Source organism: Schistocerca gregaria, chromosome 3, assembly GCF_023897955.1.
Source record: "Schistocerca gregaria isolate iqSchGreg1 chromosome 3, iqSchGreg1.2, whole genome shotgun sequence".
Lineage (NCBI taxonomy): Eukaryota > Metazoa > Arthropoda > Insecta > Orthoptera > Acrididae > Schistocerca > Schistocerca gregaria.
Window position 1 is genome coordinate 752670922 of NC_064922.1, and position 18900 is coordinate 752689821.

The window sequence follows — 18900 nt, forward strand, 5'->3', positions numbered from 1 at the left end:
CCTCATATCCAGCACGGTAGCCAGTCCATTGTGGTGTGGGGCTGCCATGTACCCTGTTTGTTGTAGCCGCCTGACAACACAGGGATATCTCTGCTGATGACTGCACTGTTAAGTCCCTGTGTGAGCGAAGGAGTAGATGCTCGCCATCCTGAGGCATCGGGACTTCCAGCAATGGGCATCCTGCCAGGTGGACTTTCCTGCAGCTGGATGGCACCTCTGGGGAGGGCCCCTGGATAGAGTGGGTGGCATCAGAACAGATGACGTGCGATGCAGTGTACTATATCATCACTTGCTGATGATCAAACACCATCAGTCTCTAAGCATTCAAAATCTCAGTACAATGCAAGGAAGCATGATCCTAAAATGTTCTCCTCCCTGGCCACACCATGGGAGGAACGCCAGGCTAAGAATGGCAGCGAACCTTATTCATCCTGGTACCTCGTATGTATGAGAACTGATGGGGACTCCTTTGTTCGATGAAGACACCGTTTTTGTAGAGCATTTGGAGGACAAGTTTGGGGAGGTGGAGGGCTTGTCCAAAACGTGATCTGTATCAGTCTTGATAAAAACATCCTCTGCCTAGTCACAGACATTACTCGCTTGTAACAAGTTAGGAGATGTTTCTGTTACCATCACGCCACATAAGAGCTTAAATATGGTCCAGGGTATTAACTTCCACAGGTATCTTCTTTTGCAGTCTGATGACGATCTGCGCGCCAATTTAGTGCGGCGAGGTGTTCATTTTGGGCAGCGACTCCATCAGAGTCCGAGGGATATTCAGGTTGCCACCGGTGCCTTCATCTTGGCCTTCGAGGGTGACACCCTACCTGAAAAGGTCAAGGTGATGGTCTACCTCTGTGATGTCAAGCTATATATCCCTCTCCCGATGTGGTGTTTTAAGTGCTGGAAGTTTGGCTATATGTCGTCTCGCTGTACTTCCAGCAGCATATCCCAGTAATCTATATGCCCCACCTCCCATCTGTGGCAGCTGTGGTGAGCATCATTCACCTTGCTTGCCAGACTACAGGATTTTAGATAAACAGAGGAAAGTACTGGAATACAAGACCCTGCACCAACTGACCTACACTGAGGCTCAGAGAAAATATGAGCGCCTACATCCTGTGGCTATGACCACCTCATATGCCACCGATATGAGAACAGTTGTAGCCCCATCAGTTCCGCGAATTCCAGTCGGTTCTCAGAGCCAGAAGGTTTCATCTGCCCCCTTGACAGTGAGGGCATTTCCCCTGCTGTTGCTCCGGCACCACTTACATCGGGAGCATTGCCCCCCCCCCCCCCCCCTCCATCCCAAACATCGAACATCGGGTACATCAGTCCACACTTCTCAGCTGGAGAAGTGAAGGCTTCTTTGGCTCCTGTCGCCAGGAAGGGGTCCCTTGGGTCACTCTTTTCCCAGGTTTCTGCTAATGGGAAAGATGACACCCGCCAGTGGCTAAAGTGCCCAAAAGCAGCTGGTTGTAGGGCTTCACGATCCTCCTCAGTCGCAGAGACTGAATCAGGAAGCCCTCTCAGCCAGAGAAATCCAAGGAGCAGCGAGAAAAGTCCAAAAAGAAGACCCCTAAGACCAAGGAAATTGCAGTGGCACCCACACCACTGCTACGTACAAGCTCTGCGCCTGGGAATAAGGTGGAGATTCTAGTGTATGCTGAGGACCTGGGTCTCGCCGGATCCTCAGACACAATGGATATTGACTACTCGGGCAATATGTTGGTGGCAGCAGGTGACCCTGAGGTGTAAACTGCTTCATTGAATGTCTCATGCCTTCCAGTCTCAAGAAGATATCCTCCAGTGGAATTGCGGTGGTTTTTTCCACCGTCTCTCTGAGCTATGGCAACTGTTAAGCTTTACACTTGCTTTCCAGGAAACCTGCCTGATTCCCGGCAGTGTGGACCCCTGCCCTTCGCAGTTATAACGGATATTACAGGAACTGTAGCGACTATAATCGGGTGTCAGGTGGAGTTTGCATTGATGTCCTAAACTCAGTCTGTTGTGAAACTGTGCCTCTTCAAACCCCTCTTGAAGCTGTGGCTATCAGAATAAGGATGATGCAGGAAATAACTGTCTGCAACATACACTCCTGGAAATTGAAATAAGAACACCGTGAATTCATTGTCCCAGGAAGGGGAAACTTTATTGACACATTCCTGGGGTCAGATACATCACATGATCACACTTACAGAACCACAGGCACATAGACACAGGCAACAGAGCATGCACAATGTCGGCACTAGTTCAGTTTATATCCACCTTTCGCAGCAATGCAGGCTGCTATTCTCCCATGGAGACGATCGTAGAGATGCTGGATGTAGTCCTGTGCAACGGCTTGCCATGCCATTTCCACCTGGCACCTCAGTTGGACCAGCGTTCGTGCTGGACGTGCAGACCGCGTGAGACGACGCTTCATCCAGTCCCAAACATGCTCAATGGGGGACAGATCCGGAGATCTTGCTGGCCAGGGTAGTTGACTTACACCTTCTAGAGCACGTTGGGTGGCACGGGATACATGCGGACGTGCATTGTCCTGTTGGAACAGCAAGTTTCCTTGCCGGTCTAGGAATGGTAGAACGATGGGTTCGATGACGGTTTGGATGTACCGTGCACTATTCAGTGTCCCCTCGACGATCACCAGAGGTGTACGGCCAGTGTAGGAGATCGCTCCCCACACCATGATGCCGGGTGTTGGCACTGTGTGCCTCGGTCGTATGCAGTCCTGATTGTGGCGCTCACCTCCACGGCGCCAAACACGCATACGACCATCATTGGCACCAAGACAGAAGCGACTCTCATCGCTGAAGACGACACGTCTCCATTCGTCCCCCCATTCACGCCTGTCGCAACACCACTGGAGGCGGGCTGCACGATGTTGGGGCGTGAGCGGAAGACGGCCTAACGGTGTGCGGGACCGTAGCCCAGCTTCATGGAGACAGTTGCGAATGGTCCTCGCCGATACCCCAGGAGCAACAGTGTCCCTAATTTGCTGGGAAGTGGCGGTGCGGTCTCCTACGGCACTGCGTAGGATCCTACGGTCTGGGCGTGCATCCATGCGTCGCTGCAGTCCGGTCCCAGGTCGACGGGCACGTGCACCTTCCGCCGACCACTGGCGACAACATCGATGTACTGTGGAGACCTCACACCCCATGTGTTGAGCAATTCGGCGGTACGTCCACCCGGCCTTCCGCATGCCCACTATACGCCCTCGCTCAAAGTCCGTCAACTGCACATACGGTTCACGTCCACGCTGTCGCGGCATGCTACCAGTGTTAAAGACTGCGATGGAGCTCCGTATGCCATGGCAAACTGGCTGACACTGACAGTGACGGTGCACAAATGCTGCGCAGCTAGCGCCATTCGACGGCCAACACCGCGGTTCCTGGTGTGTCCGCTGTGCCGTGCGTGTGATCATTGCTTGTACAGCCCTCTCACAGTGTCCGGAGCAAGTATGGTGGGTCTGACACACCGGTGTCAATGTGTTCTTTTTTCCATTTCCAGGAGTGTATATCTTCCTCCAGATGGTGCAGTACCCCTGATTGCATTAGCTGCATTGATTGATCAAGTCCCTAAACCTTTCCTACTTCTGGGAGATTTAATGCCCATAACCCCATATGGGGTGGCACTGTGCTTACTGGCCGACAGAAAGATGTCAATACTTTACTGTCTCAGTTCGACCTCTGCCTCTTAAGTACTGGGGCCGCCACACATTGATTTATCCATTTACAGCCCAGGACTTCTCCCATCTATTCACCGGAGAGCACATGACGACTTGTGTGGTAGTGACCACTTCCCCACCTTCCTTTCACTGCTCCTGCATCAGGCATATGGACACCTGTCCAGATGGACTTTAAACGAGGGAGACTGGGAATCTTTCACCTCTGCAGTCACCATTGACTCTCCCCCACACGGTAACATCAATGTGATGGTTGAGCAGCTGACAACAACAATTGTTAACTGTGGCGTAAAACGTGAACCTCACTCTTTAGGGTCCCCTGACAAAAGGTGGCTTCTCGGTGGTCACCAGAAGTTGCTGAGGCAATTACAGAACGTCGGCGAGCTCTACAGCAGCATAAGTGGTACTCTGGACTGGAGCACCTGACAGCCTTTAAATGACTCCGTGCCCACATTCGCCAGCTTATCAAAAGACGGTAGCAGGAGTGTTGGAGAAATAAGTCTTGACCATTGGGTGCCATACGTCACCTTCCCATGACTGGACAAAGATCAGACATCTTTTTGGCTACCAGACCCCAACAGGTGTCCGTGGCATTAACATACATGGTGTGTTATCTACCGACACAAACGCAATTGCCGAGCTCTTTGCTGAGCACTATGCTCCACCCTCTGCATCCGAGAACTACCCCCAAGCCCTTCGCACCCTCAGACGGCAGATGGAAAGGAAAGTCCTCTCATTCACCACATGCCTCAGTGAACCCTATAACGCCCCATTTACAGAGTGGGAGCTCCTCAGTGCCCTTGCACATTGCCCCGACACAGCTCCTGGTCCAGATCGGATCCACAGTCACATGATTAATCGTCTCTTGTCTGACTACAAGCGACATCTCCTCGTCATCTTCAACTGGATCTGGCGCAGTGGCGTCTTTCCATTGCAATGGTGGGAGAGCACCATCATTCCGGTGCTCAAACCTGGTAAAAACCCTCTTGATGTGGATAGATATCGGCCCATCAGCCTCACCAAGGTACTTTGTAAGCTGCTGGATCATATGGTGTGTCAGTGGTTGGGTTGGGTCCTGGAGTCACATGGCCTACTGGCTCCATGTCAGGGCAGCATCTGCCAGGGTCACTCAAGTCAGCCATCTGAACAGCCTTTTCCAGACGCCAACACCTGGTTGCCGTCTTTTTTGATTTACGAAAAGTGTATGACACCACCTGGCGATTACATATCCTTGCCACATTAAACGACTGTAGTCTGAGGCCTGTGCCCGATTTTTATCAAAAATTTCCCTGTTACTTCGTACTTTCCGTGTCCATGTTGGTGCCTCCTGTAGTTCCCCCCATATCCCAGAGAATAGTGTCCCAGAGGGCTTCGTATTGAGTGTATCTCTATTTTTAGTAGCCATTAATGGTCTAGCAGCAGCTGTAGGGCCCCGTTCGTCTCACCTTCTCTGTATGCAGATGACTTCTGCATTTTGTTCTCCTCCACCAGTAATGGTGTTGCTAAGCAGCACATACAGGGAGCCATCTACAAGGCACAGTCATGGGCTCTAGCCCACGGTTTCCAGTTTTTGGCCACAAAGTCGTATGTAATGCACTTCTGTCGGCATCGTACCATTCATTCGGAACCAGAACTTTACCTTAATGACGATGCATTCACCGAAGTGGAGACATATTGATTCTTAGGACTGGGTTTTGACGCCCAATTGTCTTGGCTTCCCCACCTCCGTCAGCTTAAGCGGAAGTACTGTCAGCACCTCAATGCCCTCCGTTGCCTGATCAGCATCAACAGGGGTGCAAATTACTCTACACTGCTGCAGCTCTACAGAGACATTGTTCAATCCCACCTTGACTATGGGAGTCTGGTTTGTGGTTCAACGGCGCCCTCAGTGTTGCATTTACTCGACCCAGTACACCCCTGTGGCATTCCCCTAGTGACAGGAGTTTTTAGGACTAGTCCAGTGACCAGTGTCCTGGTGGAGGGCGGAGTCCCTCCATTGCAGGTTAGGTGTGCGCAGTTGCTCTCTAGTTACATTGCACACATTCGTAGTTCCCTTGTGCATCCAAATCACTGTCTCCTTTTCCCACCCATTGCGGTTCATCTCCCTCATCAGCAGCCCAGGTCATGGCTTCCAATTGCAGTTCGTGTCCGATCCCTTCTTTTACGAATTGGTGTCCTTGCCTTTACCACTCACGAACACCTCCGTGGTGTACACCTAGGCCGCAGCATCACCTGGACCCTGCACCTGGCCCTAAGGACTCAGTTAATGCTGCGACTCTCTGCTGTCACTTCCTCTCGATTCTCGACATGTATGGGGCCATTAAGTGGTTTACTCTGATGGCTGATGGTCACATTTTCTTTTCCTGTGTTCATGGAGGACATATAGAACAGCACTCCTTGCCAGATGGGTGCAGTGTCTTCACTGCAGAACTGTGGCCGTATCTTGTGCTCTTGAGCACATCCGCTTATGTCCAGGCGAGTCATTTCTCCAGAGTACTGACTCCTTGAGCAGCCTACAAGCTATCAACCAGTGCTACCCTCACCATCCTTTGGTAGTGACCATCCAGAAGTCCATCTGTGCCCTGGAATGGTCCAGTCATTCAGTGATGTTTGTGTGGACCCCAGGTCACTTCGGAATCCCAAGTGATGAACTTGCTGACCGGCTGGCCAAACAGGCTACATGGAAACTGCTTGTGGAGATCGGCGTCTCTGGAACTGACCTGCATTCAGTATTACACTGCACAGTGGCTTTGGGAGACAGAATGGCATAACCTCAGTATGCAAAACAAGCTGCTTGCCATTAATGAAACTACGAATGTGTAGAAGACCTCCATGCATGTCTCTCGCTGGGCTCTGTGTTTTCTGTCGGCTCCACATTGCCCATATGTGGTTGACGCATGGTTATCTCCTCAGTCACGAGGACACACCTCAGTGTCGCTGTGGCTCACAAATGACGGTTGTCCATCTCTTGCTGGACTGCCCAATTTTAGCCGCTCTGTGTCAGACTTTTAACTTTCCCACCACCCTACCTTTGGTCTTGTGCGACAATGCCTCAACAGTGACTTAAGTTTTACATTTTATTTGTGAGGGTGAGTTTTATCATTTGCTCTTAAGTTTAAGCATATGTCCTTTGTCCCTGTGTGTCCTGCACCCTAGTGTTTTCAGTGTGGAGGTTTTAATGTGTTGCAGAGATGGCCGGCTTTTCCTTTTTATCCTCGTGGTCAGCCAGCCATGGTAACCTGCTTTCTTGTTTTAGCCTCTTCTATCTGTTTCTTGCGTCTTTGTGGTTTTCTTGTCCCCTTTTGTCCATTTAAGTGTTCATTGCCCTTCAGTCGTTGTTGTGGTTTTTCATTTCATTCTGTTTTGTGTTGTAAGTCTCACTGTCTTATTCTCACCACTGTGGCATTGTTTCCTTCAGAACAAGGGACCGATGACCTCATAGTTTAGTCCCTTCCCCCCCTCTTTTAAACCAACCAGCCAACCAACTACCCACACAACCTATGCAATATTTATGCCTGTCCTTGTTTCACCCCTGTTCCATACCCCTTTCCCGAGGGCTCAGATCCATGTAAAAAACAGATACGGGACATATTTCATATATCTACCCACTACCACCTACTGCAGTCCTCTCACAATATTTCCTACCCATCAAAGGCAGGGCCTTCAGTAAAAGCAATCGTATGATGTGTCAACTTAGCTGCAAGCAATGTTCAGCATTCTATGTGGGCATAACCACTAACAAGCTGTCTGTCCACATCAATGGCCGTAACTGTGGCTAAGAGACAGCTGGGCCACTCAATTTTTGAGCATGCTGTGAAACACATGTACTAGATTTAAACAACTGCTTCGCAGCCTGTGCCATCTGTATTCTTCCCACCAACACTAGCTTTTTTGATATGTGCAATTGGAAACTTTTAGTGCAACATAACCTTCGTTCCTTCATTCTTGCAACCTCCCTTGCCTCAGCCTTTCTAGTCCCTGCCCTTCACCTGCCTCTGTCCCCTTCCCTGCTCTTACTCTGACCCCACACGTCTTCTATTCCCCCAGTGAACCTGCATGGCCCTTTATCTTTCCCTGCTTGTCTTCTCTCACTCCCCCCCCCCCCCCCCCCCCCAACCCCACCCCTTTCCAGTACATCCTCCCAATGCTGCATCTAAAGGCCCACCAACCTATCCATACCACATCCCTGCAGGCTTCCACAGACAGCACGACAGCATCTTCCCCCACCCCTACTCTTGTATCCCTCCACCTCCCCAGCCCATGCTTCTTTGTATTCCCATCACCCAACCCAGCAGAGATCAGTGAATCTTAACACACATTGCTTGCATTGGAGATATTTGTGTGGTAAATTCTGTGGTAAATCAACAAATTATTCAGCAGTTGAGAATAAGCTTTGGCTATTTAGGAGAGCTGCCAAACTGAACTTGTTTGTTCAAAGTCAGTTGTTAACTATGTAACATATGGTTACTGATCTCAAGGGCTTTACCCATTGTTTCCCAAGCCCAAGATATAAAATCTAAAGAAGTAAACATTTTGTGTGTGTGTTAAATGTCTGGCTTTGTATTTACAATTTGAATTGAAGAATTGTGTTGTTCTAGGAGAGACAGGCAGTGCATTACAAAACATGACTCAGTCAAGACATTCTCCACCTGCCAACAATGCTGTAAGTACTCCACACATTTTTTTCTGGGTTCTAGGATAGTATTTTTTAGAGGTTCTTCATTTGGCATTATTTAGATACCATAGAAAGCTTTCCTACTGGTAGATCATGTTTTTTTAGCCATCACTATAACATGTGTATTTCAATTATTGTCTTTACATCAGAGCAGTTAATAATTTCACTTTTTACCTCTTCAACATGTAAAGTCTATTTATAGTGTTTGTTCTTCACATACATTTTAATCAGTGCCATATGCAAGTTTTGTTATAAGTCTTTTCATATTACAGTTTCTCTGCATTGCTGCTCCCATTTAGCATTAGATCATTTCAGTCAGATATGTATCCATCCAGGCTGCTCTGTCACCTCCTCCTTCCCTCCACGGGGTCCACAACATTTCTGTGGATAAGTGCATAGCGAGCACGGGACCCCGAACTAATGTGGCCCTCCTTGCTTTCCGGGCCGCATACCTTCCTTTTCCACATGCTTCCCCATTCCCCATCTTCACCGCCCCCTCACCTCCGCCTCTTTCCTTCCCTTTCTCCACCTCTGGGAATATGTTTTGTACCTAAGTCCAGAGACAGAAGCTCGAAATGTAAAACAGCGTCTCTTCTTCGCTTTCTCTGCAGGCAAGTCTTTGTCCTTCCTTTGTCCTTCTCTTTTCCTTACCTCTTCTGTTTACCCTTTTCTCTGCTGCAGTGTTTGAGACCTCTCTTCCTTCCTTTAACTTTCTTTGTTTTCTTCCTTTCTCTTTTCTCCTCCCTGTGCATATCTGAAGACTGGCTCATGAATTCCCGATGTGTAGCCGGTGACGGGGTAATGCGTAATTCCCCGGCACGGGTAGACAGGTAGGACACATACGTACCCCCTGGTAACGGCCAGGCCTAGGGATGGGTGATTACCCGAGCTGATACCTTCCGAAAGTGCTGATTGGTCCCTCCGTCCGTTTCTCGGGAGGTGTGACCTGAGGTGTGAACAATCACCTAAGGCAGGAATGCCCTCAGAGAGGGCCCCCACAAGGGAGGAGTGCGCCATCGGAGACGCCAGTAATCATGGGGGATACTTCCGCAATGGTTTCCTCATCTTCTACTATGTCTGCTTACAAGCGTTAGTTCAATGAGTCTCAGCCACAGACAGTTCTTCCATCGTTGCCACAGTTCCTTGTTGTTTCTCGGTCTGACGAAGGTCACGACTTCTCCACAGTCAACCCTTTCATTATTCAGAAAGGTGTCAACGCAAAAGTCTTGTTCCAGATTACGAAATGGCACCTTATTGTTAGAAACAGTCAGTGCCCTCCAGGCACAAAAATTGCTGCATACTTCACTTCTACACACCTTCCCTGTCCGGGTGGAAGCGCACCACACTTTAAATTTATCACATGGGGTCATTTATACACACTCCCTTGACGGATTGTCCGACGAGGAAAGTCAAAACTACCTGTCGGACCTGGGCATCACAGCTGTTCATAGAGTCATGAAAAGGGTTGACACGAACATTGTTCCAACCCGTACTGTCTTCTTGACATTTGACAGAGTTCAACTCCCATCGAACATTAAAGCGGACTATGAGATAATTTCCGTTCGCCCTTACATTCCAAACCCTACACGTTACTATCGGTGTCAGCGGTTCTATCATACCATCCAGTCCTGTTCCAATCCGGCCAAATGCGTTGTGTGTGGCAAGGATGCCCATGAGGGTGCTTGTCCACCTCCATCCCCTCATTGCATCAACAGTATGGGTGACCATGCTGCTTCCTCTAGAGATTGCCCCATTTTTAAAGACGAACGGCTCATTCAGGAAATCAGAGTGAATGAAAAGGTGTTGACCTTTGGTGCTCGAAAGTTACTCGTCAGTCGAAAGCCCACTGTGCCTCACACTGGTAAATACAGCACTGTCCTTGCCTCTCCTCGGCCAACAAAGGAGGCAGCCACACAGACTTGTGATCTCACCTTAAGTGCCACGGTCGTCAGATCGGCCAGTGCGAAGATCGCCCGTTCCAACTCCCCACTCTCACCTGCTCACTCTATGGCTCACCCTTCATCAGGTTCTGCTAAATCTCGAGCCCCAAGATCAGACACCCGGACTTCCAAAAAAGAGCCTACTTGTGAAGATTTTTTACGTATTCCGACTTCTGAACCATTGGTTCCTCCTTCATAACAATGTTCTATTTCCAAAAAGGCTAATAATAAACCCAGTTCCTCTCCTTCTCCAACACGGCGTGTCTCCTCTACAGCACCGCCTGGTGATAACCGCCCTCAGCCGTCTTCTGTGTTGCCGAGGTGCACTGCTGGTGGCCGATCAACCGGCCGATCGCTGGTGCCAGGAGCTGCTCCTGAACAGGATCTTCTGCCTTCAGCTGAAAGCCGTTCCACGCTGTCAGTCGCAAGCTCTGAGCAGTCGTTGAGTTGAGGGCAACCTTGGTCACATTCTTCCATTTTCTGTCTACCCTATGTCCATTATCCTTTGGAATATCCGCGGCATTCGAGCCAATTGGGATGAATTGTCGATCCTCTTACGATCCTACTCGCCGGTCATCTTCTGTATTTAGGAAACAAAGCTGCGTCCCCACGACCGCTTTGTTTTCCCCCATTTTCAGTCAGTCTGATTTGATCTCCCCTCTGTTGAAGGCACTACAGCACATGGAGGACTCATGATTCTTCTCCATGATATTCTCCATTATCACCCAACCCCCTTAAATACTTCCTTACAAGCTGTTGCTGTCCGTCTTTCCCTTTCTGGATACACCTTCTCTCTTTGTACTGTCTACATTCCATCATCCACACCAATGGCACGAGCTGATCTCTTTCATCTGTCTTCTTGGTCAGCTTCGCCCCCCCCCCCCCCCCCCCCCCCTCCTTATTTTCTGGTTGGGGATTTCAATGCCCACCGCCCGCTTTGGGGATCTCTGCATCCTTGTCCGCGTGGCTCACTATTGATAGACGTCTCCCACCAAGCAGATCTTGTTTGCCTCAACACTGGGGACCCTACGTTTATGTTTGCCTCCATGACAAATTTCTCTCATTTGTATCTTTCAGTCGGTACTGTTCCGCTAGCTCAGCACTTCGAATGGTTCGCTCTTGCTGATAAAACACTCCAGTGACCACTTTCCATGTGTCCTTCGATTGCAGCCACAACTGCCATATATGCACACGAGACAATGAAAGTTTGCCGAAGCCGATTGGACACTTTTTTCGTCTCTAGCGACATTTGATGACTGTCACTTTCCTCCTTCTCCAACACGGCGTGTCTCCTCTACAGCACCGCCTGGTGATAAACGCCCTCAGTTATTCTTACAGCTGCGGAACGTCCAATACCTCGCTCCTCCGAATTGCCCCGGCACCCCCCAGTTCCTTGGTGGAACAAGGCATGCCGTGACGCAATACGTGAACGGCGACGTGCTCTTCGCGTTTTCTGCCACCTACTTTGGCCAACTGTATCCACTATAAGAGTTCCATGCGCGATACCGTTGCATCATCCGCGAAAGCAAGAAGACAAGGTGGGACTTCTTTACTAGCTCATTTAACACCTTCACTCCCTCCTCGGAAGTTTGGAGTTGGATTCATCGGTTATCTGGAGCGCCTAGTTTCTCCCCGGTATCTGGGCTCACTGTCGCGCATGATAACTTAGCGGACCCTGACGCAATTTCTAACTCATTGGGTCAACACTTTGCTGAGATTTCAAGCTCTTCAAATTACCTTCCAGTGTTTCTCCCAAAGAAACATGCAGCGGAAGTGCAACTTCTTGCCTTCTCCTCTCAAACTCGCGAAAGCTACAATACTGTTTTCTCCATTTGGGAACTCCAACATGCACTCTCTTCTTCTCGCTCTTCCGCCCCAGGACTGGATGGTATCCACATATAAATGTTGTTGCATTTATCATACCATAGTCTGCGTTACCTACTTCGCCTTTATAATCGAATTTGGACCGACAGTACTTTTGCCAGACGATGGCGGGAAGCTATTGTCGTTCCTGTTCCGAAACCTGGAAAGGATAAACATCTCCTCTCTAGCTATCGCCCCATTTCTCTCACGAGTAGTGTATGTAAGGTTTTGGAGCGTATGGTGAATTGCCGTTTAGCCTGGTGGCTGGAGTCCCGAAGTCTTTTAACACCTGCCCAGTGCGGTTTCTGAAAGCATCGTTCTGCAGTTGACCATCTTGTTTGCTCTCTCCACTTATATCATGAACAATTTTCTCCGGAAATGCCAAACAGTAGCGATATTTTTTGATCTGGAGAGAACATACGATACCTGTTGGAGGACAGTCATCTTCCGCACACTGTTCTCTTGGGGCTTTCGACGTCAGCTACCCCTCTTTCTTCGTGAATTATGGCAGAGCGCACATATAAAGTGAGGGGAACACTACTCTCTCCCGTATCTTCTCCCAAGAAAATGGAGTAACCCAGGGCTCTGTGCTAAGTGTTGTACTGTTTGCCATTGCCATAAATCCAATTAAGGATTGTCTCCCTCCTGATGTCTCAGGCTCTCTTTTTGTAGACGATTTTGTGATCTACTGCAGCTCTCAATGGACCAGCCTTCTTAAACGACGTCTTCAAGGATGTCTCGATCGCCTCCACTCTTGGAGCATCGAAACCAGCTTCCGCTTTTCTCCCAGTAAGACCGTTTGTGTTAATTTTTGGCGTCGTACGGAGTTTCTTCCGTTTTCCTTACATCTAGGCTCTGTCAACCTTCCATTCGCAGATGTCGCTAAATTCTTGGCTTTTACGTTTGACAGAAAACTGTGCTGGTTCTCCCACATTTCCTATCTTTCGGCTCGCTGTCTGCGATCCCTCAACACCCTCCGTGTCCTGAATGTCACCTGCTGGGGAGCGGACCGAGTGGTCCTTCTCCGCCTCTGTCGCGCCTTAGTGCGCTCGAAATTGGACTATGGAAGCCTAGTTTATCCTCTGCTCAGCCGTCTATTCTTCGGTGTCTCGACTCTATCCACCACCGTGGATTACGTTTAGTGTCTGGAGCTTTTCACACCAGCCTTGTGGAAAGCCTTTATGCTGAGACTGCTGAACCTCCACTGTCCAATCAGCGAGCTGTCCTTGAGTCGTTACCCTAACATAACAACTCAGAAGTAGTGCCTGCAAATCCGGCCCATGACATTTTTTTCAACGCCTCCTTGGATTTAGGGTATGCTGGCCGCCCTTCCTACCTACTACTACGGGGAGTCCGCTTCCGTCAACTGATCCATTCTCTTTCTTCCACTTTCCTAAAACTTCCTTGACAACTTCGGGTACAACACTGCCTTGGCTCCGGCCACCGACCTGCCTGCTCTGTGACCTTTGTCAGTTTCCCAAGGATGGTACCCCTTCTCTTGTTTATCGTCGGGCATTTGCTGCTCTATGCGCACAAATGAAGGATGCCACATTTATTTATACTGATGGCTCAAAAACATCATTAGGTGTTGGGAGTGCCTATATTGTTGGCGACACCCCAAATCGATTTCGGCTACCCGATCAGTGTTCGGTTTATGCTGCGGAGCTTTACGCTGTTCTCCAGGCTGTCCAATACATCTGCCGCCATCAGCAGATACAGTATGTTATCTGCTCAGACTCTCTCAGCACTCTCCTCTGTCTCCAAGCTCTCTACTCTGTCCACCCTCTGGTCCACTGGATTCAGGACTGCCTCCACTTGCTCCACTCTGTGGCGTTCCTCTGGATCCCAGGACATGTTGGTATCTGTGGAAATGAGGCAGCCGATATAGTGGCCAAGGCTGCAGTCTGTCTTCTTCGGCCAGCTATTCGCATGATTCCCTTCGCCGATCTACGGAGTGTTTTATGTTGTCGTGTTGCTCTTTTATGGCACGCACATTGGTCGACACTTCCCAATAATAAATTGCAGGGCGTGAAAGCTCTTCCCTGTGCGTGGACTTCTTCCTCCCGAACTCATCGTCGGGAGGAGGTAATTTTAACTAGACTCTGGATAGGGCACTGTCTTTTTAGCCATCAACATCTTTTAAGCAGCAATACTCCCCCGCTCTGTCCCCACTGCTCTCAACTGTGGACGGTGAGACAACTTTTACTTGAGTGCCCCTATTTTACTCCGCTATGCGCCCGTCTACAGCTGTGGCCTGATATATCTTCCATTTTAGCAGATGACACGGGATCAGCCGATCGCGTTCTCAAGTTCATTAGTGCCAGTGAGATGACGTGAGCAATTTGAAACTCTTTTTGGGGACAAACAACCCCCCTTCTATAGTAGTTTCTTAAGCTTTCCTTGTGTTTTTGTTTTTCCCACTTTTTGAGTTTTGCTCCCATTGCTGCTGGTTTCCAGTTTCGTTATTTAGCTTTTCCTAAGTCACAGACCAGGTGCTAATGACCGTAGCAGCTTTGTGCCTTAAAAAAAAATTAAAAAAAACTCCTTCATTTTTGTCTACTCTTGTCCTCAATACAGGTGGATTTGTTTCATTCTGGGGCCAGAGTGACCTCCCCATCCTTGTATCCTTTTTAACCTTCCCCGACCTATCCTCTCTCCTCTCTGACATTGGAAGCAAAGTTCTGAAAGTAGGTTGTGTTTGTCTTTTACATTTACATATGTGTGTTGACAGTACTACACATTTCACCCTGTAAAGAAAAATACTGACAGCAATTCCATCCCATAACTTATTAGTAAACTAGAATATCAGACAGACAGTCATAAACCTTAGAGTGCACCATTCTTTGAGTCCTGAGCTTCTGTTCCATTACAGTCTTAACAACAAATAACAAAGGCAGACTTAACAAACATTACCAACAAAAAGTATATCATACTAAAACAGAACTTAAATGGGTTCAGAGCGATGCGGAGTAGCTGAAGCTGCTAGGGCAAGTTAGGTCATTGCACAAGTAAGGTCAATGCAGCATGATTGATTTCTTGTAGTGTCCGTCTTTTTTTGAGTAGTACTTCATGTTTACAAAAGGTTAAAATCACACCATTTCTTTCTTTTTTCTGAGCAGCCCATGGTCTGTTATTTTGGCAAAATTTTAATGTTTATATACTCTCAAACAACTACCATTTATACTGTGAGACATCATGCCTTATACATTAATATTAAAACAAAACAGTTAACAATTATTAGTATGTCTTCACATGAAACTGCTTTCTGTTAATACCTCTTACTATTTGTTAGTCAAGTGAGCAGTTGCATTGTTTATTATTGTGCTGATTTTTCTTCTTCAAATTGACTGTATGATAACTCCAATTTATCTTTTACTACACAATACAAAATTTTTAAAACTACTTATTAATCTTGGTGCTTAGTAAATGAATTGGTATTTGATGTTTATGGATTATAAGTTGTTTGGAGGACACAGCTAGTTAAATATAAGACTGCATTTACATGTCCATTAGCAGTATTTCTCACCAGTGAGTGTTGGAGCATTTTATCATAGTAACAGACAATTCCCAATTTGACAGAAAAATGTCTTTCTTAAATCAAAGTTAAATTAGATTTAGTTCATGGATCTGGCTGACCATCACACTGACAAAGTAGTGCATGTCTGTTTCTCTATGGATGTACAAGCAAATTCGACAGGCAAATGTCTTTGTTATGACTACCTTGATCAACATTATTAGATGAAGGCTTACGTGGAAGAATTCATTGGTTCTAATGTTTTTTTCTGTACTGTGTTGTAATAATAAACATTTGTAAAGGAAAAAGACACTAATCAGGGAAGACTGTAATAACTGGTTTTGTTTTATTTTTTTATTTTCAGAGACAGGATTCCGACAGGCGTCCATATCCTTACGATATTAAAAACAGGGGTCCACCGCCACAACCTCCACCTCCATCTCAGAAGCCATCAATGCCAACAGTAAGAAAATTTATCACATGGAAAATAATATGCAATAAAATTGACAGTTTTATGGGTAGACTTTTTTGTGAATTTTCGTATGCCATTACTTTGTAAACATTTCATAATTATAAAGTTGGAGAGGCTATAAGTGGAGTTTTTAGTACAGTAGAGGTGGTTAGCTTTGCATGACAGAGAAAGGGCACTGATTGAGGATGTTAAATGCAGAGAGCTGCCACATGACAACTAACATAACAAAAGATAGACCACCTTAGTTTTATATTGGCTTTTTTTCCCTCTCACCGTCCTTATTTGTGTAATTCTGGTCACATCATACTGGTCAATTTCTGTGTTGTCATAAGTCATGTAAAAACCTTTAAACATTTTGATTTGTAGCATGAGGGGATACTAGAGAACTTAAATCCCAACAGAAGATTTTTTTTTTTTTTTTTAGATACGTTACTTCATGTATACAGAGACAAAACATAATTTGCTTAAGTTTTTGTACAGGTCCATTTGTGAATTAACTCTTGTTTTCCAGCATAAAAGTATTATTGATACATGAAAGTGAATATGACTGATACATCATCACTTCATTGTGCTATGTCTGTTGACACCTTCATAATCATTTCATTTTTATTACTTTTGTACTGTGTTTATAGAACTTATACTATTACGATAATTATTGTTATGTGATTAAAGAGCCAACTTTTTAGTGGACTTACTACTTCACTACACATTTCTTCAACACTGCTGATTCACATGCAAGTAAAAGTTTTATGTTTAAATTTGTGTTGTTTATTGTTAACTTTTCGTTTTAATGTGCAACTTATGTTCATATGTGAGTATTTTCTTTCTTTGAGTTAGTGATAATTTTGTGAGTGCAAAATATTAAAATTTTCATGTAACTGAAATAAAATTGTATAAGTGCAAAAGTGTAAATTTTGGCTTCCGTCATTCGTGTCAGACAGTTCATTTCATAAACTGCTCAAAAAAGTTTTGCACATCTCATGAAGCACATAGTTTGCATTCTTTTTTTTCTTTTTTTAACTAGAAACCTCATTTAATCACAGGAAATTGAGTTCAAGCACCTGTTTAGAAATTGCCAGTACAGTTAAGTAGATATAATTTGTCTATAATAGAAAACATGATAATGCTAATTAAGTACACTGTTCAGTCAGTCACCATGTCTCGAAGGGTTATTTCAAGCCTAGACCGCACACACACATTAGTTGTGGAAGTTGCTTGCCAGATTGGCATATGCCACCCTGATGTCATCCATCCATCCACTACCGAAGACATGAAACGTTGGAGACTTTCGTCATAATGTGACCCACGGTCAACAATACCAACTACTGACTGTAACCTCCAAATTATGGTTCACAAGAACACCAAATAGGATCCACAGAACAGTGTACTGCCTTTTTTATAGCAATTTGGGCAAACCCATCCCAACTGTAGTATGCGAAGGAGATAGTGAAGGCAACACCTGGAATGGAAGTCAGAGTGTTGGTGTAAGGTTCTTTCCACTGACAAGTGCAGGATTTGTGCGTCATCAGATGATCGCTGGAGAAGAAAGTGGAGGTGACTTGATAAAAATGCATATCTGAGACTTACAGTGTCATTGGTTCAGCATTGACTTGGGTCAGTCATGTTTCAGACTGTTATCATTTACGGCTTTCTGATGCCTCTCATCGACATCTAAGTTAATTTAAAGACTGTACAATTTGGGGATAGAATCTTCCAAAGTAATGAGTAACCCTACAGTCAGCATTCCATTGGCAAGGTATCGTTTTCAATACAATAATGTATGTGCACTCTGTACCTATCTTATGAACATTTTCCTCTGGAGGCAAGATTCACATGAGTGGAATGGCCTCTGGTAACTGTTGACATGAACCCTACGGAACATTGAAGAAAAGATGTTTTTAAAAGTTTACATGAAAGCTGCTAATTATTTAATGTTGCCTGGCGTATTTATTGTGACACACAGTGTAATCCAGTGAGAACAAATTCTCCCTTGTGTATATAATAACATTGCCGCATGGATCACATCAAGCTGGATAATGAAGGTGGCTTGTGAAAAAAGGCAAAGCCTGAAACTAGGTAAAGTCAAAACAAGTCATCCAACATTATACAATTAGCAGTGTTAGTGTGAGCTTTTAAAAATGTCTTTTCTTCAATTTTGAGAGCTGCAAGATGTGACATACTGAAAACATTTATAGCAATGGAGCATGTTTTTGAAAAAGGAAAAATTGAAGAATACCATCTCAGGGATCATCCTCACACACTGGTTGATTTTAGGAAGGCCACCTAATGAATGGGACATGCTGGAGCAATGACGTATTGTGAAAAGTGTGTACACTACATTCTAATGAGATCCAAGCATGGGGTGAGCAACATGGTATTGAATGCTACCCAGCAGATGATTTTGATTTCACTGATACGCACATTCAGATATAACCCACTGGAATGTTTTATCAGGCCTTTAGCCTCCATTTAAGATTATTGTATATAATTCTGAAGAATAAAACAGATTGCTTAACAGCACATTGATTAACTTAACATTTTTCAATGTATGTTGCATTAGGTAATCAGAACTCTTGAATGGCTAAGATTCATTTCTATGAATTTTGTCAACACTCAGCTTGTGCATATGACAGAAATCTGGTGTGACAAGCATTTCTGTTATGTGGGACATCACTCTGATGTGAAAAAGTGATTCATCATTATATATCTATCTTTTGAAATTCCATTACAGAGAAGTCTATCAAGGTATTC

General features: G+C 46.2%; 1 protein-coding gene across 3 annotated transcripts in view; it reads left to right on the forward strand.

Moving 5' to 3' along the window:
* Positions 1-18900, forward strand: part of LOC126354377 (WAS/WASL-interacting protein family member 2-like) — an 82037-nt gene that overhangs the window by 31057 nt on the left and 32080 nt on the right. For all 3 annotated transcript variants that reach the window (XM_050003975.1, XM_050003977.1, XM_050003976.1), the window contains exons 4-5: positions 8284-8348; positions 16042-16140. In XM_050003975.1, coding sequence (XP_049859932.1) covers positions 8284-8348; positions 16042-16140 — 164 coding nt within the window. The remainder of the gene's footprint in view (positions 1-8283; positions 8349-16041; positions 16141-18900) is intronic.